The 27691-nt window shown below is 54.6% G+C and overlaps 2 protein-coding genes across 14 annotated transcripts in view; both read right to left on the bottom strand.

Moving 5' to 3' along the window:
- The window catches only part of LOC101691887 (classical arabinogalactan protein 9-like), a 49906-nt gene extending 33838 nt beyond the window's left edge, over positions 1 to 16068 (bottom strand). The window contains exons 1-5 of one of the 10 annotated variants that reach the window (XR_006602227.1): positions 15364 to 15483; positions 12010 to 12182; positions 9018 to 9134; positions 8533 to 8904; positions 684 to 986 (exon numbers count right to left, since the gene is read on the bottom strand). Coding sequence is in view for 5 of the 10 variants with exons in the window: in XM_013059987.2 (XP_012915441.1) it covers positions 955 to 986; positions 12010 to 12182; positions 15364 to 15428 (270 nt within the window). In the remaining 5 variants the exon portion in view is untranslated. Of the gene's footprint in view, positions 1 to 683; positions 987 to 4408; positions 4799 to 8532; positions 8905 to 9017; positions 9135 to 12009; positions 12183 to 15363 lie in introns of those variants that run through there. The other 9 variants (XR_006602228.1, XR_006602230.1, XR_006602229.1 and 6 more) reach the window with 9 other exon arrangements.
- A 2848-nt stretch (positions 16069 to 18916) lies between these two features.
- On the bottom strand, positions 18917 to 27345 carry SSH3 (slingshot protein phosphatase 3). Of its 4 annotated transcripts, none has more exons than XM_004759496.3 (14): positions 26603 to 27345; positions 26047 to 26084; positions 25248 to 25479; positions 24239 to 24357; positions 24088 to 24159; positions 23674 to 23739; positions 23371 to 23559; positions 23195 to 23288; positions 22645 to 22773; positions 22502 to 22548; positions 21762 to 21908; positions 21425 to 21625; positions 21035 to 21308; positions 18917 to 19918 (listed from the first exon to the last, which is right to left on the bottom strand). In XM_004759496.3, the coding sequence occupies exons 1-14, from the start codon at positions 26666 to 26668 to the stop codon at positions 19643 to 19645; spliced, it is 1950 nt and encodes a 649-aa protein (XP_004759553.1). In that variant the 5' UTR covers positions 26669 to 27345; the 3' UTR covers positions 18917 to 19642. The 4 variants fall into 4 exon arrangements, with proteins under 4 accessions (XP_004759553.1, XP_004759552.1, XP_012915384.1 ...); XM_004759495.3 differs by having other exon boundaries at positions 26047 to 26087; positions 26603 to 27339; XM_013059930.2 differs by having other exon boundaries at positions 25248 to 25475; positions 26047 to 26087; positions 26603 to 26688.
- Positions 27346 to 27691: the final 346 nt, after the last annotated feature.

Genomic DNA, 27691 nt, shown 5'->3' with positions numbered 1-27691 from the left:
AGCCGTGCCATGTGTGGCCTGTGGCAGGCTTGACCTACCCCAACGCGCCCCTGCCCCGTCACTCTGCCCCACCCACCCCCATCCGGCCCAGCGGTGGAGTCCCGAGGCAGGAAGCCGCAAACAAGCGCTCACCGAAGGCAGAACGGGAGGCCAGTGGCCCATGAAGGCTGAGGAAGAGTAGGTGGGCAGAGAAGAGCATTCCAGAATGAGGCACTAAGCTGAGGCAAGGTAAGGAGGAGAGGCAGATGGGGGTGCCCAGCGGGGAGATGTGCAGACAGACTGCAGCACTTGCTTTATGAAACTTGGGGCAAAAAGCTAGCATTTCAGGGCTTCCCACATATGCAGCACTGTTTGGAGTACCTTCCTTCCCCTAGAAATGATGATACACATTTTAAAGATTTTATTTATTTATTTATTTGTCAGAGAGAGGAGAGAGAGAGAGAGAGAGCATGCACAAGCAGGCAGAGAGGCAGGCTCCCCGCTGAGCAAGGAGCCCAATGTGGGGCTCAATCCTGGGACCCTGAGATCGTGATCTGAGCCAAAGGCAGTGACTTAACCAACTGAGCCACCCAGGTGTCCCAATGATACACATTTTATAAAGAGATTTTATTATTTTTTTTTTCAAAGACTTTGTTTATTTGACAGAGATCACAAGTAGGCAGAGAGGCAGAGAGAAAGGAGCGGGGGAAGCAGGCTCCCCGCTGAGCAGAGAGCCTGATGCGGGACTCGATCCCAGGACCCTGAGATCATGACCTGAGCCGAAGGCAGAGGCTTTAACCCACTGAGCCACCCATAAAGAGATTTTAAAGAGGAGATTCAGGCACAGCCGAGGTCAAGTACTTGCCCAGGGTCATTCAGCTCTAAGTGAGTAAGAATCTGATGGCTGCAGACACGTCCTGTGGTATGAGGTCAGCCAGAGGGACTGGGACCAGCCAGAAGGCCTGGAGTCTGCCCTTATCCGTGGTGATGACAGTACCAGAAGGCTGCTGAGCAGAAGGGAGATAGGATAAAAATAATCATTTTGGAGAATCTGTCTGCCCAGATGGTGAAGAAACTGCGGGCAGGGAGACCACAGGGGAAGCTATTAAGTATTTAGGATGGGGGCACCTGGGTGGCTTAGTCGGCTAAGCGTCTCACTTTGGTTCAGGTCATGATCTCCAGGTCCTGGGATTGAGCCCTGTGTTGGTGGGAGTCTGCTTGTCCCTCTGCTGCTTGGCCCTCTGCCCCTCCCCCTGCTCATATGCGCTCTCTCTCTCTCTCTCTCTCTCTTGCAAATGAATAAAATCTTTAAAAAAAATATTCAGGATATGGGTGCTGAGACCCTGGATTCGCAGACAGAATGCAAAAAGGACCGAGAATGACCAGAGCTGTTGCAAAGGCAGGCGGTAAGGCTTGTGTTTGGGAAGGGAGGAGTGGGGGGGAGGCGACAAAGATGACTCAGGATGTGAGCTGGGGTGGGTGAGAGAAGGCTGATGCCAGGAACAGAAAAATGGAAACTGGGAGGGCGGGCAAGCTGTCCCTCACGCATGTGCAGTTTAGAATGACGACATCATATGGAAACATCCAGGAGGCGGCGGCAGCCTAGAGGGCACGTCCAGCAGCACGGTCAGGGAGAGGTGGCATCCAGGGCTCAGGGGATCGCCCGCATGGAACCCACACTCGAGCCCATGAGGATGGGCGAGTTCTCGGTGGCGGGGGAGAGAGACAGGGAGGGGGCGTGAAGACAAGACCAAAGATGGCACGCGGGAAATCCTCTCCAGAAGGTGGAAGAGCAGCCAAGGAGAAGGGAGAATGGCCGAGGGGCAGGACAGCCCCAGCAGAGCCAGCTTCCAGGCCGTTCTGAGAGCTCTGCAAGTGGCCGGTGGCACCTGCCAGAAGATATCAGAGGAGGAGGTGGAGGGGAGGACCGGCCTGCTCGGAGTCCTCACTTCCTGCATCCCGGTGTCTCTGCGACGTCATTCTCTCCGCCACCCGCAGCCGGCCGCAGTGACTACCCGGGCCACACCCGCCAGTGAAGGTCACGCCATCCCGTCTCTGTTGACTTAGGTGTGGCCGTATTTATCTGCCTCAAATTCAGACAAATGCACTAGGAACACAAGGGCTGCAGGAGCTAATTCGCCAAGAAACTCAAGTAAATAAGAAAGGCACAGGTTTCCAGACTGTTCTAGAAGTAGACCGAGGCCACGGAAGTGGTGGCTTAAGGTGGATTTGGGTTCACAAGACCTTTAGGACTTTGGCGATCCTCAATACGGCTGCTGGCCCTCCAGTCCATTCACCTGAGTCCTAAACTAGAAAACAACTTTGGGCCAGTGGTGGCAGGTGCAGATGGTCAGAACCCCAAGCGGAAGCTTCGAGAGCCTCCTGGGAGCAAGAAGGCCCTGCAAGCACATTTCAAACACCACCCCAGGACGGGTGTGGACCTGACACTGTGGGGACTCAGACTCCCTGAAGACGACCCTGTGGCTAAGGATTTTAGAACGAGCAGGGTGGACACGAGGGGGTCCTGGGTCCTTCTCGAGCCCTACTTTGGTCTTTGGGCTCTTGAAGGAAAAGACATTTCCCAGAACCTCCCTTGGGGCAGATGCCTCCTTCACCTCACCCCGAGTTTGCTGTGGCTCCTGGTCCAGCTCGTCCGACCCTAGACGACACGCCGTTTCTCTCTGTGCAGCCTTCCCTAAGAAGACTGAAGGATTTCTCCTCTGCTCTCCATGGCAGTCTGTTTCTGTTTTGTGAGAGCTTCATGGTCCCCTCTGCTGAGTGTTTCATTCCGGGGTGGGGGGTGCTAGCACAGGGGCGGGGGGCTCCACAGCAGGCCCTCCAGGCTGACAGAATCTTGGTGTGTCCTTCATACTTCCTGCTGGGTCCGTTGGTCCCGTCCAGCCTGCGACACTCAGGTAGGCATCAGCTGAGTGAAATCTGGTCCCTACATAAGTCACTTATGGGAGCTGCATGGCCTTGAGGGCAGGAGCCGTCTTCTCCTAGAGCTTTCTCAGCAAGGGATGCGTCGAAGCTGTCAGCTGCAGAAGTGGCTCCTTTACACTTCCTGCTTGAAGCCCATGGGTCCCCTGGGCCAGCCCTCGGTGTGCTCCCCGGAGGCCCCCTCGGGGGGTGTGGAGAAGGGAGGATCATCACAGCCGAAGCGCACAGGACTGCCCTGGCCGCTCCTCCACGGGCTCTCCGGGGGGCGGGGGGGTGGCTGCCCTGGACCCTCCCACAGCCACTCCTGCAATGCAGGGGTGTAAGCCGGTACAGCTCGAGGATGCCAGTTGGGCATCCTTAGTCACAATGACAAATGCACGCATCCCATTCAGTCCGTAGCTAGACATGCGTCCGACGGATACAACTGTACGTGTGTAACAACATATGGAAGGTTATTTGTGATCTTTCCATTTGTAATAGCAAAGACTATCAACAGCCTACCAGGAAGGCACTGGTAAAGGAAGTTACCGTACACGACGGACACCACACTGGAAAAGTCCAAGCAAGCTCTGCAAGGCCTGGTCTAGAATAGAACGGGCTCTCAGATGGATGGGGGAAAAGTGAGGTGGGGAAACAAAGATTTGTAGGCGAGTGTATACAATACGCTACTATTTGGGTTAAAAAAAAGTGTGCATTCACCTACAATCAGCATAAATATCTCTGAGAGGACACTCCAGAAATCCAAACCATCAGTTGCTTTTGAGAGGAAGGTAACTCAGTGGGTTGAAAATAGGGAATGAAGGGACATTTTTTATTAACATGAATTTTGAACTACGTGACTATATTACCTATTTAATCAACCAATAAGAAAGGCAGTCTTCACTTGATCTTAGCCAAAAGGCCGAGAAGCGAGACGTATTTAACAAATATTAACAGTACTAGAGACAATTCTAAGGTAAAAGAGGCTTTGTGCCATCTAGTGCAACGGCCTTGTGGACCCAATGCCACCCTCTTTTGACTACATTCTGCTGGGACGGAGGGGTCCTCTACCTGTCCTTGGGGGTGAGGGCACTGGCAGGGGCAAGGGCCATCTCCTCTTTCACTAGACCTCTGCAGGGCAGCCGGCACTGCCCACATTGGGACAAGAGTCAGCTGTCACGGTGACCGGTTTCACAAGAATCCAAGCATGATGAGTCCAAGAGAAATCCAGGCAGTTTGTCTCTTTCCTTGTTGAACAAGTATGGGGCACCTGTTAGCACGAGCAGCACATGGAAGAAGCAGCTTCGGTCCCAAGCCTCAAAGAGTTTCCAGTCCACCCTTAAACATATGACGAGATACCTACCATCAAATACGACAGTCAAAAGCTTGGGCGCCTGGGTGGCTCAGTGGGTTAAAGCCTCTGCCTTCAGCTCAGGTCATGTTCCTAGGGTCCTGGGATCGAGCCCGGCATCAGGCTCTCTGTTCAGCAGGGAGCCTGCTTCCCCTCTCTCTCTGTCTGCCTCTCTGCCTACTTGTGATCTCTCTCTGTGTCAAATAAATAAATAAAATCTTAAAAAAAAAAAAAGACTGGCAAAAGCTAAAAAACTTGGACAGTATAGTCTGTTGGCCAGGCTGGGGGAAAACGTGTAGGAGCATACCACTGGCACAGCCTCCTGGGGAAAGGAATTTGGTAGTGCTAGTGGGACGACGGAACATTTGCCCTCTGGTCCAGCAATGCTAGTTCTAGGAACTGATCCAAAGATTCACTTCCACAGACATATAGCAACACAGGCCTAAGCTTATTCACTGTACGCATTATTTGTAATAGAGCATTGGAACCGCGTTAAGTTCCCATCCATGGAAGCTAATTAAATAAACCCAGCAATGCAATCCTGTGTAGCTATTAAAAAACAAAAACAAACAAACAAACAACAACAACAACAACAAAAAAAAACGAGAGAGAGAGAGAGAAAGATTCCCATTAGCTGATACAAAGTGATTTCTAGGATATCTTGTTAAATATGCAGTGTGCTACCCTTGAGTAAGGGAAAATAGGGTATAAATCTGAAAGAAGAAACATAGGAAGAGTAAACTAGAGGTGAGTAAGACGCGGCCTGTTGGGGGTCGGTAAGAACGGGCTGGAAGAGGACGGGAGGGAAATCTGTCTAAGTATTTTTGATACAGTCTCAGCTCCTGAATCGTATGAATATTTTACAAATTCAAAAATATCTCAGGAGATTTTTTTAAAATCCTAAAATTGACTACAAATACTAACACCTGAACCTAACTGTGTATCAAATTGATGATATAACCACACAGAAAAAATAATACAAGAATACAAATAAATTCTCAATATAGTTCATGGGCTTCCTAAGGACTACCAAAAAAAAAAATCTTGAACTTTACTTAATAGGTTTGTTGTTGATAATGGAATGGTGTAGGAATTCTAAAACTCTTTTGCTGTTTTTGGATGAAGGATACCAAAAAATGAATAAATATATAGATGTTGGAAGTCAGAGGTTGCACTATGGAAAAAGGGAGATAAAATGCGGAAGGAAGATGAGGAAAAATCCTCAAGTTATCAGATTTGAATTGGAGATAACAATATGGTAGATTTTTTTCTTTTCTTTCTTTCTTTCCTTCTTTTTTTTTTTTTTTTTTTTTTTGGTGGGGGGTTAAGTAAGCTCTAGTCTCAACACGGGGCTTGAACTCACAGAGGATCACGAGTTGCGCGCGCTACCACCTGAGCCAGCCAGGTGTCCCTAGAATTTTGGGGGTTTTTTTGCCCCTAGAATTTTTTAATGTTTTCATTTTGTTGAAATAAAATTCATCTACAACAAAATTACAGATTTAAGCATATAGTTTTGGTGAATGTCTGCATTGATGTAACCATCGACCCAGTGAAGGTCTAGAACGTTTGCTCTGCCCAAAAGCTTCCTTACTCTCGCCATTTACCCCTTCTCACTCTCTTGTTCCCAGTGACTGGTCGTTTCTATTTCCCGCCTTGTTTTCTTAATCAGTCTTGCTAGGGGTCTATCAATTTTATTAATTTTATTCAAAGAACCCAACTTTTGGTTTTGCTTTCTTTGTTCTTGGTGTGTTTCCATGTCACTGATTTCTGCTCTCATTATTTCATTTCTTGGGGTTTAACTGTTTGTTTGTTTAGCTTGTCTTATTTTACTCCTTGAGCTCTAACATAATACATAAAATCCATCATGTAAAAGTGTACAAATCTGGGTGGGGAGGCACCTGGCTGGCTCACTCGGTAGAGAATGCAACTCTTTGTCTCGGGGTCCTAAGTTCAAGCCCCATGCTGGGTGTAGAGATTACTTAAAAAAATAAAATAAAGGAAAAGGGTACAAATCAATGGTTTTTGGTATACTCACTACATTGTACAATCATTGCCACTAACTCCAGAACACTTCTGTTACTCCAAAAGGAAGCTCATTAGCAGTCAGTCTCAAACCCCCTGCCAATCACTTGTCTACTTTCCTTCTCTACGGATTTGCCTTTTCTTAACATTTCATACAAGTGGAATCAAACAACATGTAGCCTTTTGCAGAGCCTTCTCTTTCTCTGACTTACCATAAGGTTTTCTTTTTTTTTTTTAATGATTTTTTTAAAAGATTTTTATTTATTTATTTGACAGAGAGAGAGATCACAAGTAGACAGAGAAGCAGGCAGAGAGAGAGAGGGAAGCAGGCTCTCTGCTGAGCAGAGAGCCCGTTGTGGGACTCGATCCCAGGACCCTGAGATCATGACCTGAGCTGAAGGCAGTGGCTTAACCCACTGAGCCACCCAGGCGCCCCTACCATATAAGGTTTTCAAGGTTCATCCATGTTGTAACATGTAACTACATTCTTTTTTATTTTTTTTAAGATTTTATTTATTTATTTGACAGAGAGAGATCATAAGTAGGCAGAGAGGCAGGCGGGGCGGTGGGGGGAAGCAGGCTCCTGCTGAGCAGAGAGCCCGATGCGAGGCTCGATCCCAAGACCCTGGGATCATGACCCAAGCCGAAGGCAGAGACCTAACCCACTGAGCCACCAGTCGCCCCCACATAAATAGAATCTTTAAAAGATAAAAATAAAAATAAATAAAGTTATTGATTTTCCTCTAAGCACATCTTTAGCTGCAATACACAAATTTTGATATGCTGGCTTTCATTTTTGTTCAGTTTGAAGTATTTTTTTTTTAAATTTATATATTTGAGAGAGAGAGAGAGTGCAAGCAGGGAGAGGGGCCAAGAGAGGAGAGGAAGAGAGAATCTCAGACAGACTCCCTGCTGCGTGCAGAGCCTGAGACGGGGCTCGATCTCACAACCCTGAGATCAGGACCTAAGCCAAAATCACGAATAGGATACTTAACTGACTGAGCCACCCAAGTACCCCCAGTTTGAAGTATTTTCTAACTTCACTGTTTTCTTCCTTGGCTCATTAGTTATAGAGAAATATATTTTCTGGGGCGCCTGGGTGGCCCAGTAGGTTAAGGCTTCTGCTTTCTGCTTGGGTCATGATCCCAGGGTGCTGGGATGGAGCCCCGCATCGGGCTCTCTGCTCAGCAGGGAGCCTGCTTCCTCCTCTTCCTCTCTCTCTGCCTGCCTCTCAGCCTACTTGTGATCTCTACCTGTCAAATAAATACATTAAATCTTTTTTTTCTTAACAAAGATATATGTTTTCTCTTTTTTTAATATTTTATTTTTAAATAATTTCTCCATGCAGCGTGGGGCTCAAACTCACAACTCCAAGATCAAGAGCTGCATGCTCTACCGACTGAGCCAGCCAGGCATCCCTACAAATACATTAATTTGTAAACATTTGGGGATTTCCCCAGATATATTATTATTTATTTCTAGCTTCACTCCATTGCGATCAGAGAACATGATCTGTGAGATTTTGATCTTTTGAATTTTATTTATTTATTTGATTTATTTATTTTTCAAGATTTTATTTATTTATTTATTTATTTGAGAGAGAAAGATGGAGAGAGCGCAAGCACACAGAAGCAGGGGAGCGGCAGAGGGGGAGGGAGAAGCAGACTCCCCACTCAGCAGGGAGCCCGATGCAGGGCTCTATCCCAGGACCCTGGGATCATAACCTGAGCCAAAGGCAGTCAGTTTAACCGACTGAGCCACCCAGGTGCCCCCAAATCTCTTCTTGTAAAGGCACCAAATATACTGGATAAGGGTCCAGGCTAATGACCTAATTTTAACTTAGCATCTATGTAAGGACTCTATCTCCAAGTACAGTCTTATTCTGAGGTGCTGGGGGGCGCTGGTGAGGATTTCAATATATCAATATATCAATAGTAGAAAAGTCTATCATGTTGCTACGTTTAAAAAATTTTTTAAAGATTTAATTAATTAATTAATTAATTTGACAGGCAGAGATCACAAGCAGGCAGAGAAGCAGGCAGAGAGAGGAGGAAGCAGGCTCCCTGCTGAGCAGAGAGCAGGACTCAGGGCTCAAACCCAGGACCCTGAGATCATGACCTGAACTGAAGGCAGAGGCTTTAACCCACTGAGCCACCCAGGCACCCCATAAACTGTATTTTATGATAATATTACTTTCGCTGTAAATACATTTTTCTGTTACGGAAATTAAGAAAAGAAAAAAGCAGTGCTTTTAAATTTACCCAGATATTATCATTTTTGTGGTGCTTCATTCCTTCCTATGGATCCAAGTTGCCATATTTCCTTTCAGCCTGAAGAACACCTTTTAGCGTTTCTCATAGTGCAGGCCTGCCAGCAGCAAATTCTCTCCTCTGTCATTTTTCTTAAAATGGCGTTCCTTCTCCCTCCTACTGCAAGGTATTTTCATCGGCTAAAGAATTCTAGATTCAAAGTCTTGTCAGCAGGATGCTTGGGTGGCTCAGTCGGTTAAGCTGCTGCCTTTGATTCAGGTCATGATCCCAGGGTCCTGGGATCGAGTCCCACATCAGGCTCCTGGCTTGGCAGGGAGCCTGCTTCTCTCACTCCCTTTGCCTGCTTGTGGGTTCTCTCTCTCTCTGACAAACAAATAAATAAAATCTTTAGAAAAATGAAAAGAAAGTCTTGTCAGCACTTTAGAGGTGTGACCCCAACTGTCTTCCGTCCCACTGTTCCCTGATCTGTAACCCACCTGCTTTCGAAATGTCTTCTTTACTTCTGGTTTTCAGCAGTCTGACTATCATGTGCCCACTCCAGGTGTGATTTTCTTTGTGCTCATCCTATGTGTGTCTTGCCAAGCTTTTTGAATCTGCAAGTGAATGTTTCTCATCAAATTTCAGATTTTTTTTTTTTTATCATTCTCTCCTCCAAATATTTTTTTTCTATCCCATTCTCTGTCTCCTCTCCTTCTGGACCTCCGGACACGTATGTCAGACTGTTTGATATCATCCCACAGATCACTGGGCACTGTTAATTTCTATTCGATACTTTTGTCTCTGATTTTCAGAGGACATCATTTCTCCGGACCGTCCTTAAACTCATGGGCTTTTTTTCTTCCAAGCCATCTTCAATCTTCTTTTAAGCCTCTCCAATGGATTTTTCAGTCCATTTGGTTCTTTTTTACAGTTTTAATTATTCTGGTAAGACTCCCCATTAAGACCACCATATATTCCACGGGGGCCTGGGTGGCTCAGTCAGCTAAGCATCTGCCTTCAGCTCAGGTCATGATCCTGGGGTCCCAAGATCGAGCCCCGCATCCATCTCCCTGCTCATCAGGGAGTCTGCTTCTCCCTCTGCCGCCACCCCCCCCCCCCGCTTGTGCTTTCTCTCTCTCTCAAATAAATAAATACATAAATAAAATCTTTTTTTAAGCATTTTTTTAAAAAGATTTTATTTATTTATTTGACAGAGAAAGAGAGATCACAAGTAGGCAGAGAGTCAGGCAGAGAGAGAGGAGGAAGCAGGCACCCTGCTGAGCAAAGAGCCCGATGCGGGGCTCGATCTCAGGACTCTGAGATCATGACCTGAGCCGAAGGCAGCGGCTCAATCCACTGAGCCACCCAGGCGCCCCCATAAATAAAATCTTAAGAAAAAAAAGAAGAAGAATTAAGAGACAGGATAACTAAAACCAGTCTGTGACCCCTGACTGGGTCTTGAATCTTTTAAAAAAAAAAAAAAAAAAAAAAACAGAGCAAAATGCTATAATGGAAATTTTAGGGATATTTGAAGAAATGTAATTATGATAGGCAATCTAGATAATGATATTGCATCACTGTGAAGTTTCCTGGTCGCTATGAAAACAGTTTGGCAATTTCTCAGAAAGTTAAACATAGACTTATGATATGATTCCCAGGCTTGCTTTTAGGCACAGGCCCTAAAGAACTGAAGCAGGGACCCAAACAGACACTTGTACACCCACATTTACGGCATCATTCGCAGTCGCCAAAAGACGGAAACAACGCATATGTCCATCAACAGATAAATGGCTAAACAGAATATAGTCTATCCATGTAGTGCAATATTTTTTAAAAAGATTTTATTTATTTATTTGACAGACAGAGATCACAAGTAGGCAAAGAGAGAGGAGGAAGCAGGGTCCCCACTGAGCAGAGAGCCCGATGTGGGGCTGGATCCCAGGACCCTGGGATCATGACCTGAGCCGAAGGCAGAGGCTTTAACCCACTGAGCCACCCAGGTACCCCCATGTAGTAGAATATTCTTCAGCCTTCAAAAGGAATGAAATTCTGGCACATCCTAGAAGCACAGATGAATCTTGAAGATATTATGCTAAGTGATATAAGCCAGACACAAAATGACAGATGCTGGATGATTCTACTCACACGAGGTACGTAGTAGCATAAGCAAATCTATGGAGATAGAAAGTAGAATCAAGGCGCGCCTGGGTGGCTCAGTTGGCAGAGTGTCAGACTCTTGACTTTGGTTCCACGCCCCACGTCGGCTCCTTGCTCAGCAGGGAATCTGTTTCTCTCTCTCTCTCTCCCTCCTCTGCCCCTCCCCCCACTCAGGCATGTTCTCTCCCTTTCACTTGCTCTCTCTAAAATAATAAGTAAATCTAAGAAAGGAAGAAAGGAAGAAAGAAAGAAAAGAAGGAAGGAAGAAAGATTACCAGGGCAGACGGGATGTTTGATGAAAAGGTTCTGGAAATGGATAGTGGTGATGGGACACAAGCTTATCAATATAGTTCATGCCACAGCTGTGAAGGCCTCCCGAGGCCTTCGGCAGATGGGGGTCAGTCCACCAAACCCAGAAATGAGCTGCGTGGCCGTGAGTTCTGCTGGGGTGGACCATGAGCTGTGCCCCAAGCACCCTCGCCCAGTTCCACGCCTTCCCAGGCCACATACACTCTGTGGGGTCCATACCATCAGCTCTGTCCTCGAGAAGCATCCTCCTTCCCCCAACGGGCTGCCCGCCCCCACAATTATGTCTGACGTGAGCTAGGCCAGCACACGGGGCCTTGCTCGCATCCTGGCTTGTGCCTCGCGCCCCTTCCTGCCACAGCTCCCTCTCCATCTTCACCTCTAAGGCTCATGGAACGACAGCCAGGCGTGCCATCTCGTGTCCCGCCCAGACACAGGATCCCCTAGAGCATCTCAGTGACCCGGGGCGGCCGCCCAGGAGCAGGGACATCTGGCAGAGGCGGGGGCAGAGCGCCAGCTCTCCGCTGCAACATGCTGCCATAGGAACAAGGCAGTGTCTGTAGAGGGCATGACGAGAGATTCGGGCCACATACGTCTGGTAACAGACAGCAGCTGGGCCAGGCTGGAACACTGAGGAATGTGGGTAGGGAACTCTGGCTGAAATAGGAAGGAAGCAGCGTACAGGTCTACTTTCAGGTTAGCCTATGACCATGACCTTACCAGGAGGCAGATGGCAGCCCTTCGGGGACAGCCGAGGCAGTGGAAAGCTCGCTGGTCTCAAAACCACCATTTGGTTCTTTGGTCTATAACCTAAAAACCCAGATCCCGTAGGTGGGAAAGGGGAAGTCATAATGGGAGACTCGCGGGCCGCTGTGAAGGACCAGCGTGCCCCTGAAGTAGCCTGACGGAAGCCTCCACGGCAGGCGCTGACCACCACCTCCTCTCCAGCACCAGGTTCTAGACTTACTAAAGCTTTACGTGGCACTTAGCAATGCAGGAATGCTGGCACACCCAGCAGGCACTTACCTGTGGCCGGTGGAGGTGGGGCGAGCCCGAGGGGCAGGACAAAGAGGAAGAACAGGACTCCAGGGTTGGGAGCACAGGCTGCCCGGGAGACAAGGTCACAGCTCACTTTGGGTCCCCCGTTCAGGAAGAGGAGCTTCTGTAGCTTCCAGAAGTCCTGCGCCATCATCCCACATCTGGGGACAAAATCAGCAGTCAGTGGCGCCCCATCCCTTCTTTGTGCATCCACTTAAACCCTCCCCAGCTTCCTCATTCTGAGGATGACTTCACCCTTCATGAGCCACAGAAGGTCCCAGAGGGGAGTCTAAGTAGGCCGTGGGGGGGTCTGCCCTGTCCTCGAGCCGTTCTCTGTCAGGAGTCTCTGCTTTGCCATCCTCAAGTGACTCCTCTATCCCAGGTCCTAAGGCAGTTCTCTGCTCCCGGGGTCACTGGCAGCTGCTCCAAGAGGTCAGCTCCAGGGCTTGCTCCTGGCACAGGGTCAGCCCCAGGCAGGACTAGAAGGACGGGCCCAGAAGTCAGCCTGAAGAAGGCACTGCTGAAGCCAGCTTCATTCCTCCGCAGCCGCCACAGGCCTCGGCACGGTGGACATGGTTTCCACCCCCAGGTGGGTCATAAATGGGCAAGAAATTTCTCTGGGGAAGAGAGGGCCACAGACAAAGAAGAGCCAAGAACAGACCCAAAGGAGTGGCCATCACTGGGCCCCAAGACCGCTTCACACCGCCATGCCAAGGTGTCCTTCCCTTGTGGCTATTCCGCTCACTTCCAGGGACGAAGGCTCACACGCCCTCCTACCCATTCACGAAACCCTATTCACCGGGCTCCCAGTTACTGTACTAAACCTGCCACCAATACTGCCTATGCCCCATAATCACCTGCTTATTCACACTCCTCCCCAAGAAGGACATCTATAAGACAGCATGGAAGCTTAATAAAAGGGTCTCAAGACAGTACAAAGACCACACCTGGGCTCATCTCTGCAGGAAACTCACAACCCTTGCTCCTTCACTAACAGAGCCTACATGCCATGCTGGGAGTCAGACCCTGACCAAACCCAGTCCCTGCCTTCCAAGACCTCACATCCAGTTAGGGCCCCAGACATTTCTCCCCCACGGGCTGCCAGAAGGGAACCTGCAGTAACTTTGCCCTACTTCTGCACACATGCACCTCGTCCACATCCTCCAAGGCCCGGCTGAAACGCTGTCTGCTCCCTGCTGCTCTCATGACACAGCCACTTAGCAGTGGGGTCTCCTGCCTCTGAACGTGCACAGCAGACACCTGTACTCTCTCAGGACGCATCACTTTCCTCCTGCAGTCCGTGTTTGGTAGGCACAAATGATCTTCTCTATAGACTTTTTTTTAAAAAGTAGGCTCCATGCCCAGTGTGCAGCCCAACAAGGGACTTGAACTTACCACCCTGAGATCAAGACTCAGACCCTTAACCACTAAGCCACCCAGGCACCCCTACAGACTTTTCTTTTCTTTTCTTTTCTTTTTAAAGATTTTATTTGTTTATTTGACAGAGATCACAAGTAGGCAGAGAGGCAGGCAGAGAGAGAGAGGAGGAAGCAGGCTCCCTGCTGAGCAGAGAGCCCGATGTGGGGCTCGATCCCAGGACTCTGGGATCATGACCTGAGCTGAAGGCAGAGGCTTTAGCCCACTGAGCCACCCAGGCATCCCCCTACACACACAGACTTTTCTTGAGGGCAACGATCATTTTCTACATCTTTGCATCCTTCGGACGACCCCAAGCCCTACCAGGTACATAACAAGCAGGCAAAAGCAACCTGCAGAACACCTAGCTTCCACATCAAGATGCCTGTTGGATAAGTGAAGGCTTGTTTGTGAAGCCACTAGGAATTCCCAGACTTAATAAATGATACATTTTATCACTAATTTAAAATTCCTTGTTAGGGGGCGCCTGGGTGGCTCAGTTGGTTGAGCGACTGCCTTGGGCTCAGGTCATGATCCCGGACTCCCAGGATCGAGTCCCGCATCGGGCTCCCAGCTCCTTGGGGAGTCTGTTTCTCCCTCTGATCGTCTCCTCTCTCATGCTCTCTCTCACTCATTCTCTCTCAAATAAATAAAATCTTAAAAAAAAATTTTTTTTTAATTCCTTGTTAGGGTTTTCCCAATTAATACGAAGTTTGAACTCAAAGCCAGTGGCATAGAACTCTGACGAATTCCTTCTGACTGTGTGTATATCCAGTCCTACGTAAATGTTATATGAAAATAATTCCATTAGCACTCGAGTGCTCACATCCTTTAGGAATCTTCGGGAAGGGAAAGCATCTTCCCCGCTGCCCGGTGTGGGCTTGGCCGCCTCCCTAGAGGCTGTGGGGTAGGGACAGAACCCAGACCACAGCTGGAGGGAGGACAGCCACAGCTGGTTCCCATCGGAATCAGCCTTTAACCATCCTCCTAGAGAATGGGTTTGCCCATCAGCAGAGGAGCGACTCCAAAATTCAGGAAAGGTCTCATGATAGCGAAGGAATGTTTATAGAGTCTCGGAAATGACGGCTGGGATTTCACTAGGGGCGGGCCTGGGGTCAAAAACTTACACACATTATCTCATTTGGGGCACGCTCATCACCCCCCGTTTTGCATCTGATAAAACGGAGGCTCGAGAGATGCAGTAACTTTGCCCGCAGTTCACAAACCCAAGCTTCTCTGACTCCAGACGGCGAGCTGAGATGGTCGCTCAAGCCATCCAGGTCCCTTTCCCTCTTCTTGCACGCGCGGGGAAGACCCCACACCCTCTGGAAGAGGCCGCAAGGATCACCCGCTCCAACCTCCCTCCGTGACAGCGGAGGAAACGCGCGCGGAGAGAGGAAGGGGCTCGTTCCCCGGGTCGCGCAGAGCCCGAGCCGCCCGGCGACGCGACCGCAAGGTGCCCCCAGAATTCCAGCCCTGGCCGCACTGACGGGGGCGGGGGGACACCGAAGCCCCGAGCGGTGGCCCCGGGTCCGGGTCCGTGAGGGGCAGAGCCGGATCCAGCCCCGGGCGCGCTCGCTGTCCTGCCCGGCTGTTGCTCCTCCTCGCCCGGCGGCGGCGCCCACCATCCCGCGGGCAGCCGCGCCCGGCCCGCGCCCCGGGAGTACCTGCCGGCGCGCGGGCTCTCGGCCGGGGACCGGGCGCTGGCGCGAAGCGAGCGGGGCCGCGCGGGCCGGAGGCGGACACTGGCCTCGCCGAGCCAGGCCTCCCCGGGCCACCTCGCCTCAGGACGTCGAGGCCCCGGGAGCGCGCGGCCGGACGGACGCCGAGCATTTGGCAGCGCTGGTCCCGGGAGCCAGAGCCGCCTGGCTCCCTCCCCGCAAGCCCCCCACTCTGCCCCTCTGCAGACCCCTAGCTCGAGGGCACCTGAGGGGGAGCAACGGCCACGCGGTCCTCAGAGTCGAGCAGCTGGGACCCTCGGAGGTTCCCATGGAAACGAGAGAGGCTCTTCACGCCTGCGCGGACGCGCTAGGCGCGGTGGGAAATGTAGTTTCCGGGCTGCTACCCGGAGGCCAAAAGAGCGGACGCCAGATGGCGCCGGAGCGTCGCGGTGGGTTCTGAGCTTCTGGGTCCTTCTCCGCCACCCGGTCCCCAAACCCCGGCGCGGGCGCTGCTGGCGTAGGAGAGGCCGCGGAGGCCTGAAAGGTAGTTTCTCTTGGCATCCGCGGCTCTGAGGCGTCTGGGGCGCAGGGTGAAGCGGCGAGGGCACGCTCTCTTCGGCGCGTACCATTTTGCCCTTTTGAAATCTGGTGCTGAGGAGGGGCCGCCCTGGCTCGGTCGGTCCTAGGCGGGCCGATGCGGGGGCCGGACGGAGGGAGGACTCCATGGAGGTGGGAGCTGGCCTAGGAGGCACCTGCTGTCCCAGGGACGTGAGCTCCGCTTCGCCCGAGGGTTCACGCCTGGGCTGGGCGACCCGTCCGGCGCCTGCCGGGCTGCTGCCCCGGCCAGGGACCGACTTGGGATTCCCTGGGCGGGGGTCCTCCCCACCCTCCCTCCTGCTGGCCTCCGTCAGAACCGGTGACTCTGGGTGAATCGGTGAATCTGGGTGAGCCTGCCCGGGAGCTGCCCTGTGCGTCTGAGTTAGGCCTCCAGTCCGAGATCTAGATACTTGGGCTCTGTTGCAGGCCTTATCAGAGTCTTAGTGACTTTTCTGGGCCTCACTTTCCTGTTTCCAAAAAGGTGTTAATAATCATGCCTGCTCTGTCTCCTGGGAGCGCAGCTACGTTCGATGGAAATAGCACTGGAGTGTTGTAGGCTGGACAGTCCTTTAAGGACACAGACAGACATTCCCATTTGCTGTACACTGGTGCAACTTCTTGGAAGGAAATGAGACAACTCCTTTCAAAATTAAATACAAATAGGCTTTGCTTCAGCAGCTCTAGAAATATGCCCTACAGGTTTCGTCCGTGTGTGCACCAGAAAGTACATACAGGAGTAACCTAAGCATTACTTGGAATGAAAATTCATGAACAACCTAAATACTCTTCAGTAGATGACCGCTTAAGTAAACAGTGGAGTCCATTGAATAAAATATGTTCTGGGGCGCCTGGGTCTCAGTCCATTAAGTGTCTGCCTTTGGCTTAGGTCATGATCTCAGGGTCCTGAGTGAGGGCTCCAGGTCAAGCTCTCTGCTCAATGGGGAGTCTGCATCTCCTTCCCACTCTCTCTCTGGGCTCTCCACGCCCCGCCGACCAAATAAATAAATAAAATCTTAAAAAAAGAAAAAGAGTTCGTATGATTATTTTAGAAATTAGGCAGAGCTTCCTGAACTGATATGCAAAAAATTTTCAAAGTGCAGAATGTTGATAGGCTATAATTTGTTTCTAAAAGAATAGATAAATATATTTGATGACATAAGCATGGAATGTCTTTGGAGGGACTCGGAAGAAGCTGTAACGGGTTGCCTATGATGGATTGGAAAATAAGATCAAAGGGACACACTTTTTTTTTTTTGCCCCTTTAGCAATGTATATGAGCTGTATGTGTGTGTGTGTGTGCGCGCACGTGCGCGTGAATGTATTTCTTAATCATTTGTCTGCATTTTTTTCCAACTAATTTCTATACCCAGTGTGGGGCTTGAACTCACCACTCTGAGATCAAGAGTCAGGTACTCTACTGACTGAGCCAGCCGGGTGCCCCTGGCTCCATTTCTGATGCAGTTTCCCCTGCAGGTTTTGCTTTCCCGGGTGCTGAATTCTTACTTCTTGGAGTCCTCCATAGATTCTGGTCAACTCTGGAACTCAGAGTTCATGGTAGGACCCTCCTTCCCAGCTGCAGAGGCTACAGAAGGGCAGGGCCTGGCCTTGACTTCCCTCCTGACGCTGTCACCCTACCTGACCCTATGGTTTAGGACCACTGAAATGGCAGTCTGCGTGGGACTTGCGGCTGGCCATGGGATGGCAGGCAGCTCGCTCAGAAGGGTTGACCAGCCAAGCGGACCAAGAATCAGACTGGCTTCCCTGGAACCCACCTGTGTCACTAGGCATGTCACCCACAGATAGATGCAAATGCTTCCTCTTCTAGAGAACAGGTTGAAGGTGAATTCTATCAATATATATATATATGGGGGGGCATATATTGTTAAAATATCAAAGTGGGAAGGGGGACAGGGCACTTAGGGATTTCCTGGTCTAATCCCATTGTTTTACAAAAAGAAACAGGGACTGGAGGTGGAGTGACCTCAGTGGCAAAGCCAGGGCTAGAACCCAGGTTCCCCGCCCCTTGGTGCTCCAGGGCTAGAACAGTGCTGGGGTCCCCCCAGGATCTGGATGAGAAATGCCCTTAAAATGGGCCATGAGTTCTCCATCAATGAGAACATTTGGTGCCACCTCCTCCCTCCGAGTCGGCTCTGAAGGAAGGAGTTGCATGCCCGCCCCAACCCCAAACAAAGTAGTGTGTTACAGGACAGAGAATATGATCTTGGGAAGAGGGGACAGAAGCGACAAAGACAGGACCACTTATTCTCCTTGAATGCTAAACCTGACCAAAAGGAATCTGTACCTAGAAGGGGAGGGCCCGTTGAGGGGACTTCTCTCTTGGCGGTGACAGGCTCTGTTGCACTGTGGCAGGAGGAAGATTCTTGGGACCCTAAATCTGCTCAAGAACTGTCACCAAGGGCTCCTCAGTGGCTTAGTCAGTCAGGCTCTGCCTTCGGCTCAGGTCATGGTCCTGGGGTCCTGGGATCAAGCCCTGCATTGGTCTCCCTGCTCGGTGGGGAGCTTGTTTCTCTCCCTCTGCCTACTTGTGCTCTCTATCAAATAAATAAATAAAATCTTCATTTATTTATTTATTTATATTTAAAAAATTTTTTAAAGATTTTATTTATTTATTTGACAGACAGAGATCACAAGCAGGCAAAGAGGCAGGCAGAGAGAGAGGGGGAAGCAGGCTCCTTGCTGAGCAGAGAGCCCCATGCAGGGCTCGATCCCGGGACCCTGAGTTCATGACCCAAGCTGAAGGCAGGGTTTTAACCCACTGAGCCACCCAGGAGCTCCTAAATAAATAAAATCTTTAAAAAAAAAAAAAAGAACTATAATCAAGTGTCCAAAAGGAACCGTAGCTTCTGGAACAGGCTTGGTCCTGTCCAGATAGGCGTCGGCAGCTCCTACTTTCTCATGGGTAACTCCCTTCAGCTGTCCCAACAGAGCCAAGCACCTGCTGCCCAGTGTAGGCTTGTCCCCTCCACCCCACCCCTACCAACCTGCCTGGGGAGCACGTGGGCAGCTACCATCCACCCAGGCCCTGCCCTCGGAGAGGAGGGCGACAGCACGGGTCTCCCCCCTTCTCTTCCCCATTCTTCCTCCCACTCCACCCCAAACCCACCGCTCCCGCACACAGGCCGGTCACAAGACACCTGGGAGCTGGGAGAGACCAGACTCCTCGTGTAACCAGAGAAGGATCAGACTCGCGGGCAGACAGCTTTATCATAAAAGTGAAAATAATATGAAAATGTTTATTATTTCTAAGTACAAAGCCAGATACCATTAAGACTGTGAAAAACTGGCCGGAGGCCATAAAGGACAAAAAGAAGACTCTCTTTGGCCTGGTGTCCTGTGACCCAGCGCAGTGTCCGTGGGGGAGTTGGCTGGGGGCAGCAGCAAAAGACGCGGCCGGTTGTGGCCTGTTGGAGGGAGGCCGGCCCGCCAGCCCCACCTGCGGGCCAGCTCCCCGCTCCTCAGAGCCTCCGGGCCTGGGGACTGAGGTGACTCTCTGCCTTTAAGGGCCACTGGTTCTTTGGCCTCGCGGCCCCCAGGAATGAAAGAGGCAGGAGTGAGGCAGATGGAGCGAGTGAGGGAGGAAGCAGGGCTTTTCTGCGCTGGGGAGCTCAGTGTCCATATGTGGCTGCAAGTGCGTGTTTCAGGCAGCGACTGAGAATGAAGCAAGGTGTTCCTGCCCCCAGAGAGATCTTCGGTCTCTGTCACATCCCCATTATAGACAAAGAAGGTCGTGAGCCCTTGGAGAGGAGGATATGTCTGAGACTTAAGGCCGTAGCCGCCGAGGCTGTAGTGACGATGGGGTCTTGGCGTCACCTGGGCGGGGGGCTTAAGGAATGTGGGCAGGTTGGCAGGAGTGAAGGATGCTCATCCCAGGAGCTGTGTGTGGGCCCCTTGATTTGTGTCTGGGGGCCACGGGCGTGTGTGAGGGCTCAGGCCTCGCCCTCCTCCCCACTGCCATCCACGCTGGCCTGCCTCACCACCTTCCCGCGGAGCCTGGGTGCCGAGGCACCAGCAGCCTCCCCCTGCTCCTGGAAGGCCTGGGTCCGGGTGGCCACCAGGGCGGCGCTGTCGAGGGCGACCACAGACTGGCGGGACTTCAGGGCCGGCCAAGGCCCCTGAGGACCCCGCCTGCCTCCCTTGGCCTTTGAGAGCTGAGGGCAGGGCTCTGGAGGGTCTTCCTCTGAAGACTCATTTGAAGAAAACACCTGCGAGGGTCAGAGTAGAAGAAGGACCACTGAGAAGTCTTTCCAGGGCAGGGGCATTGAGCCCGGAGCCCGGAAAGGGGCAGGTGTGGAACGGTAAGTGAATGCAGAGACTGGGCTCCTCGCACGTCACATTTCCACAGGCGACAAAACAGCACCCCAGCCTCACCGTCCCTGCTTCTTGGCCTTCCCCTTCAATCTCCTGGCCCCCCAAGCCTTCCTGAGCGTCCCCACTCCTGCCATATCCTTGAGGCGCCCTCCTCCTCCTCCCCCTGCTCCCTCTGCCTCTCTCCAGCCAGTCCTAAGGGCCTCCAGGTGCTGGGCTCTGAGCCGGGCACCGGGTGAAGACACTCTGCCTTTAGGAACACACACCCTCACCCATCAACCATCTATACCCAGTGCCACCTCCTCCAGGAAGCTTCTCCCAAATGTTCCCGCCTTCTATGATGAGCTCCCCTTCCTCCAGGTTGGCCATCTTGGCCTCTGTGTGTGTGTGTGTGTGTGTGTGTGTGTGTGAGAGAGAGAGAGAGAGCGAGATATAGCAGGGTGGTCTGGCTTCCTACGGTCAAAGCCAGCCTCTGCTCTTCTACTCGTTCTACTCGTGAAGGTCCACTGCTGAGGCCAGCACTTGGCTATGTGGGTACCATGACCCCCTGCACCCCAGCCTCTGATGGGTCGACTGCCCCTCAGATTAGAGAGGGGCTGCCAAGATCGCCTCATCCCCCTCCTCTGGGGTCAGCAGTTGTTGTCCCGCTCCCGGCCTGCGGAGGGTGGCTGGGCAGCGCTGCCCTTACGAAGCCTTTCATCAGGCTAAGAGCGCCCACAGCCTCCAGCCCAGGGCTGGCTTAGCCCAGAAGCTGCCGCGGATCCCCCCCCACCCCCCCACCCCCGGCCCCAGGACTGCTCTCCAGCTCCCGTGGAGGGCAGTGTGCTCACTGGCTCCCTCTGGGTCTCCTTGGCCGCTTGGAGGGGACGAAACAGAGCCACCGGGGGGGTGGGGGCGACCCCATGGGAAGCCGAGCCCCAGTCCTAGTCTCTCTCCTTCCTACCCCCACCTGTCCCTACTTTTGTCCCCTCACTGGGCCTCAGCCTGGGCTCCCTCCCTGGCCCCAGCCTCACCTCAGGCAGGTCAGTGGCCCCTGAGGCACTTTCCAGCTCCGAGGAAGGTTCCAGGAGGCTGATGGACCTCATGACCCCTCGGAGGTTGATTCGGGGCCGTGGCCCAGGCTCTTCTTTCGGGGCTGTCTGGCTCTCCTCCGGACCCGTAGTCTTCACCTCCCCACCGCCCCCCGGCTCTGGCGGAAGAGGCGGGAATGGTGTAGAGACATCGGGGGCGAGGGGCTCCTCTGGGGAGGCCCCACCTGCTTTCTGCTCCCAGAGGTGGCTCTGCCGGCTGCAAGGAAGGGGCCCTGGGTCAGCCGTAAGTGACCCAGTGGCCACCCGAGCCTCAAGGCCAACCTCGACACCCACCTACTCACGCTCCCCCTCCCCCCCGTCTCCCCCTCGAACCTGGCAGTCAGGATGCCCTGGTAGGTCTGCAGCTGGCGCAGAAAGCCAGGGTTCGGGCGAGCGATGGGCCGGAGCTCCTGCACGTGGCGCAGGGCCTGCTCCAGGCTCCAGCCGTACTGCTTCATGGCGTAAGCGACCACAGTGGCGGCCGAGCGGCTGACTCCCATCTTGCAGTGGACGAGCACCCGGGTGCCCTGCGTCCTGTGGGGGCGGGCACAGTGGGTATAGGGGAAGGGCAGGGCGGGCAGTGAGGCCCTGCCGGCCGGGGGAGTTGAGGGCACTGGGGACCACTTGGAGCTGGGCTGGGGGAAGCCGCGGGAGGCCTGGGGACCCCCACCTGGCGGCCTCCACGAAGCGGTGGGTCTCCTTCCAGTGGGGCAGCAGCTGGGCTGACTCCTCGTCCCAGAGGCGCACGTTGTGGTAGATGAAGCGCTCAGGGTAGAAGTTGTCAATCTCGCGGGCCATGTTCAAGATGTGGCTGACCCTGCGGTGGCCGGTGGAGGGCGTGAGGTCTGGCCGACGGGGCCGGGCTGGGGGTGGGGGCATACGAGGCCCATCGGCCTGCAGACCCGGCATAGCCTGGCTGGTTGGGAGGGTCAGGTGGAGAGGAGGTGGCCGTGACCCCGAGCGAATCCTGTCGCCCTGCTGGGGTGGTGTTGCCCCCTCTGGTCCTGCCAGCAGTCGGGCTGACCGCAGTGCTAAGCCCTCTGGTGTCAGGGGGTCAGAGAATAGCTTTGAGTGAAGCTGAGACCGCATGGCCTTCCCGGGAAATCAGAGGGCAGATGGCAGGAACCCAGGAGAGCAGGCGGCCAGATCCCCAGGAGAGGGGCAGACGCTCCTCCCTTGAGACGTGTATGGAGAGGCGCTTTCCTGCCTGGGAAAGGCTGTCAGGACGCCGGGCTGCGCCTCTTCCCTGTGGGACTGCGGCCCTGGGGCTGGGGCTGGCCTCACAGTGCGCGGAGGGGCGGAGGGCGAGCGGGCCCAGGGAACTTTAGGCCCTTCCTTCAGGCTGCAGGCCTTGCGGGAGCAGCAGCCCCCGAGGGAGGCGGACCATCCGAGGGGCTCAGAGCCCTGTACCTGTTTCTCTGCAGCTCCTCCAGGTTCGCCGCATTCCACTCAGAGCCCTGCGGGGGGAGGAGGGAGGGCAGCGTCGTCCTGGCGGCACCCTCGGGCCCACCACCCTCACGCCTCCCCCCCCCCCCCCCCCCGCTGCTGCTCACCAGGTAGAGGTGCGGGAAGATGCGGGAGGCGCGGTCTTGCTGGGCCATGAGCAGCAGCATCTGGTTGTCGATGAAGTCGCGGTACTGCTGCAGCGGCTGGCCCAGGCGCAGCTCCAGGGCCTGGCGGATCTGCGCGCAGAGCCACAGCGCCACCACCGAGGCTCAGGGGGTCCCTTGCAAGTGCCCGGATGCCCCACCCTGCCTTCTGGGGCCTCAGAGGGCCTGACCTCCCGTCTAGGCAGAGGAACTGAGGCCAGGTGTGGGGGACAGGCTCAAGACAGGAGGAAAGGGAGGTGGGAAGAAAGAGAGGAAATTGCCCCAGTTGGAGGACACCTGCCGGCATCAGACGCCCCCTCCCCCTGCTCTGTAGGGGGGGCGCTCCCTCCTCACCCCTGTTCCTCCCCCTTCCCTGGCACCAGCCCACTTCTTTGGGTTTTCTGTGCTTTTTGGTGGTTTTGTTTGTTTGTTTTTAAAGTAAGCTCTACACCCAAAATGGGACTTGAACTCATGACCCCGAGCTCAAGTCCCATGCTCTCCCGACTGAGCCCACCTCTTTGGACGTGACGCTCTCCAGGTCACTGGTGTCCAGCACCTCCCACAGCTCAGCCCGGATCGCCTGCTCCATCTGCTCCTGCTCTGAGGGCCTGGGAGCCGAGCCCATCAGTCCCGGGCCCCCTGCCCCAAGCGGCCACGGCACCCTCCCTGTCCTCCGCTCCCCGCACTGACCGGCCGGGCTCGGCGCTGGGAGGCCGCAGGGACTCCAGGTCAGCCATAGCCATCCACTCGTTGAGGCAGCTTTGGTCAGAGCTCAGTCTCTCCTGGTAGTGTCCAGCCCAGGTCAGGGCGCTGCCCCCCGGCACCAGGCCGCTGCCGAGGGCCGCCTCACATGCCTGGTGCAGCACCTGGAGCGTGGCCCTGGGACGGGGGAGAGGCGGGCTCACACTGTCCTCCGCGCCACCCCTCCCCAGACCCTCGGCCATCTCTGAGAAGAGGAGGCCGGCGTGAGAGTGGGGCCATCCTAACCCTCACCACATAGTCTGGATGGAGATCGGCTTGAAGATTCGACTTTGCCCACCGGACGTCACACTGAAGCCCCTGAGGGAGATGGGGTGCGGGTGAGACCCAACCCCAGGCTCTGGGACAGAGCCCTGAGAGGCTGGCCCATGAGCCACCCCGTGAGGCTGGTCCTCAGGGTCTGTACGCGCGTCACCAGGCTTCAAGATAAGCCTCGTTTGCCAGATATGGGGTAGCCGAGGCCCAGAGAAGCTAGGCAACTTGCCTAGGATCACACAGCAAATCCAAGGTAAGGATGAGTAGACCCAGACCCCAGACGTCCAGCCCGGAGTTCGTCCTCTGCTCCCCAGTGCCCAGCTGCCCCGTCACACACGTCCCCCTGCGGGCCCCACCCCTCCCCCTTCTCCTCCCCCAGTCGCCACCTCTTACCCATCTCCATCTAGGTACACCTGGGTGTCACTCCAGAGAGGCAAGACCAGGCCCAGGGTGCAGCTGGGGGAACTGGCAGGGGACAGAAGAAGAGCCGTTGCCCTCCAGCATCTCACTTCCTCGCCCCCTCCCGTCCTCTCCCTGCTCCCACCTGCTATCCGGGAAGTCCACCCCCAGGAGGACGGTCTCATCCCGGCGCAGGTGTTCTCTTGTGGAAACGACCAGCAGGTAGCGGAGCCGGGGGGGCCGGGCTGCCTCCAGCTGGGCTGCCTGCGGAAGACGGGAAGCCAGAAGCCCAGGGTGACAGGGGCCCAAGGAGACCCCGCACCCCCCACCCCTGCCTGACACACCCCTGGGCCTAGAACAGACCCTCCTCTTCTCAGATACCAGATTAGGAGCTATCACCTGACGATTCCCCACTTTAGGATTTCATGGTCCCACAAAACGTTTAAGAAGATTTTTTTCTTAAAGGGCATATGTATGGAGAGAGGGGAAAACGGGCCTGACATCGTCCATTTTCAATTTCTGCCCAGGACGGGGCTTAGGAAAAAAACCTCTTCATTTGCCATCGCCGTCATTTGATTCCAGAAAGGTTTGTCACCCCGGAAATACTGAGGACACAATCCCCAACAAAGGATGGTGCGTCCAGGGAATAAATTCAGCTGCAGAAAGCCTGTCTGCTTTTGTTTTTCGCAGTTTCGTTCTTCCCACCTTGCAGTAGGTAGTGAGGTGCCCCACAGGTGCCTGGGAGCTGGTCCTTGGGCTCGCACCTGGGGCCCCCGGTGCCTGGCCCCCCTCTGGCTCAGCAGGCCCTCCTGAGCGCCAGGCCAGGCCTTCGCAACTCCTGGGGTCAGGAAGGGCGGGCGCGGGTTGCACGGAACCCCGTCTCCGTGTGATTCCCAGCTCTTGGCCCTAAGCCGGCCCAACCGGGTTCAAGCAGGACAGACCTCCCCCCACCGATTCCCACCCTGCCAGAGACCCCAAGACTTGACTGTGCCCCGTCAAACCGACCAGCTGAGACGGCAGGCTCGTCAGTGTTTGGGGGCTCCTGTTACTGCTCCCCACTCAGACACACGGGCGAGCTCCCTTCCACCCTCCTCGCCACCCCCCTCCAGGGCAGGCTCTCCTCCCTTCTCAAGGGGCTCTGGGCCGCCCCTCACCAGGCGGATGTCGTCCTGCGGCCTCAGCAGTTCCACCATGAGATGTAGGTGCTGGCTCTGCTCCTGCTTCCTGGGGCTCTGGGGCCCGTGCCCGTCATCCGTCTGGTCCCCATGGGGGTGTTCTTCGCCTGGGGGTCTCTCCACCGCCTCGGGACCACCCTCAGCTGCTTCTCCCTCATCCTCTCCATCCTGCAGTCTCAAGACAGCCCCGCGGAGCACGGCAAAGCTCTGCCTGGCAGGGTCCAGGTAAGCCATTAGGGTCCCTCGTACCCCCCAGGACAGGTGCATCCGAATCACCCACCAGGGTTCTTAAAACAGGGGTTGGGCCCCATCCCTGGAGAGTCAGTAGGTCTGGAGCGGAGGTCTGAGAATGTGCATTTCTAACCAATGCCCAAGTGCCAAGGCCACCCCATTTGGGGAACCACTGTCTTGGAGGCTCTCAAGCCACTTGTCTAATTGGGGGGCGGGGCAAGGGTTGGGTTGCTCCCTTTCTCTTCACACCTGCCTAACTCGGGAGATGCTTGGTGGTGATCCAGGAGTCCTCGAACCCTGTGGTCTCAACCTGCACTTTGGTTTGTGACTAGGCCTAAACCAGGGTCCAGGATGGTGGTGACCAGGGGCAAGATGGAAGCAAAAGCAGCCGGGTCAGGGCTGCAAGCCGACTGCGCCCACCAGCAGTGCCCGCTGCCAACACTGCCCCACACAGTCAGTAGTTGGCTTTGGCTGTGAGTCCTCCAAGGTGGCAGTGGCCAAGCCTGGCAGCTGGACGTGGGTGTCTGTGTTGGGGAGAAGAGCTCACCTTCTCTGGAGCCGGCTTCTCCGCCTGGATGCCTGGTCCTGCTGAGAAAGCGGCCCCCAGGGCAGAGTGAGGCGGGCAGGGCAGTGGCCAGGACCCTCCTCTCTGCTCTCAGGGCTGCTAGGGGGAGGGGTGGGATCACCTCCCCCCACAACTAAGGACTAGAACCAGGGAAGGTGTCAGATCCCTTCCGGTTCCAGTCCACTCCAGTCCCCTCCCCACCCGGAGGCACTGGGGGAGCCTGGGCCCAGGTCCAGGTAGGGCAGCGTGGGGTGAGAGTGGGTGGGGGTGTTGGAGGTGTCCAAGGGGTTGGCCCAGATCTGCGCCTGGAAGTGGGCAGGGCCTCTGCTGTCTGGGCTGGCGCTTTGGGGCTCCAGGTCTTTGGTCTGAGTTCCTGAGAGCCTCAAGACCCCCTCCCAATCCCCTCCAGCATGATCCTTGGGGTCCCCCTCCCCGTACCCCCAGGCTCAAGGGAAGACTGGCAGTGGGCAGGACGTGCTCCCCCAGGCCCAGCTGGCAGTCAACTGCGTGGGCCGGACCACGGCAAAGCCAGACTTACCGTGGGCCCCACAGGCGTGGAGTGGCCGCTGGCGGGGGGTGAGCGGCTCACGGTGACCAGGGCCATAGGGCCTGGCGGGGGAACACCTGGGCCGGTCCGGGCACTTTGCCCTCCCACAGCTCTACCGACAGTCCCTGCCCCGCAGGACCAGGAAGGAAAGACCGGAGCCACCAGGGCCTGGCACCTCCTCGGGGGCGGCCCTTAAAGGGCCAGACACTCGTCCAGCCCAGCCTGCGGAGCCAGCACGGAGCGGCCGCAGCCCCTCCCTTCGCGACTCCTCCGGTTGGGTCGCCTCGCCCCCGCCCCCGGAGAGATTGGGGGCGGACCCGGGGCGGGGCGCAGGTGCGGAGGGCTGCCGGAGGGAAGTGTCCAGAGGTCCTGCAACTTGCCGGCTTCGTTCTGGGGTTGGTCCCTCCTCCCGGGAGGCGTCCCTGCCCCTGCCCTCCCGGCTCCGCCCACTTAGGTCACCTGAGTTCTGCTTTGGACCTCAACGGCGCTATTACCTAGAGGAGATGGATGGGTCCCAGGGAGGCGGGGCTGGGGACACAGGTCTTGGAGAGGATCAAACACAGTGAGTCTTAAGTTGGGGGGGCACCCCCAAATTATTTCTCCTTGCTGATTGGCCCTCCTGCTTCCACTCTGTGCACGAATCATTGGAAGACATGCAGAGCTTCAGGGGGAATCAGGCGGTGTGTAGAACTAACCCTTGCAGCTCACGGGGGACCCTCAGGGCCACCTCGGAGGTAAGCAGGGCTGAGCTGCAGCAGAGGGAAGTGACTTGTCCGAAACTAATCGGATAGAAGATGCTGGGGTCAGTGCAGGAACCCAGACCTGGGGCGCAGGGGCTCCTCCCAGCTGGCTGGGGCTAGTCTGGAGGCCCCGCCCCTCCCCCTCTTGGACAGGAGCACAGGTGGATTCTGGGAAAGACCCAGGGAGTCTGAGGAGGAACCTGGGTCTCCGACGGGGTTGGGGTGGGGGGGGGGTGGCGGGGAAACAGGCTCCAGGGAATCGAGGTTACAGAGCACCGACTCTGTAAGGGACTTAACCTATGTGGGTTCATTTCACCCTGGCAACAGGCCTGGGGAGTGG

Source organism: Mustela putorius, unplaced genomic scaffold (genome assembly GCF_011764305.1).
Source record: "Mustela putorius furo isolate JIRA1106 unplaced genomic scaffold, ASM1176430v1.1 tig00000127_pilon_pilon_pilon, whole genome shotgun sequence".
Taxonomy (NCBI): Eukaryota; Metazoa; Chordata; class Mammalia; order Carnivora; family Mustelidae; genus Mustela; species Mustela putorius.
The sequence above is the reverse complement of the archived record's forward strand: the minus strand, read 5'-3'. Positions and strand labels throughout refer to the sequence as shown.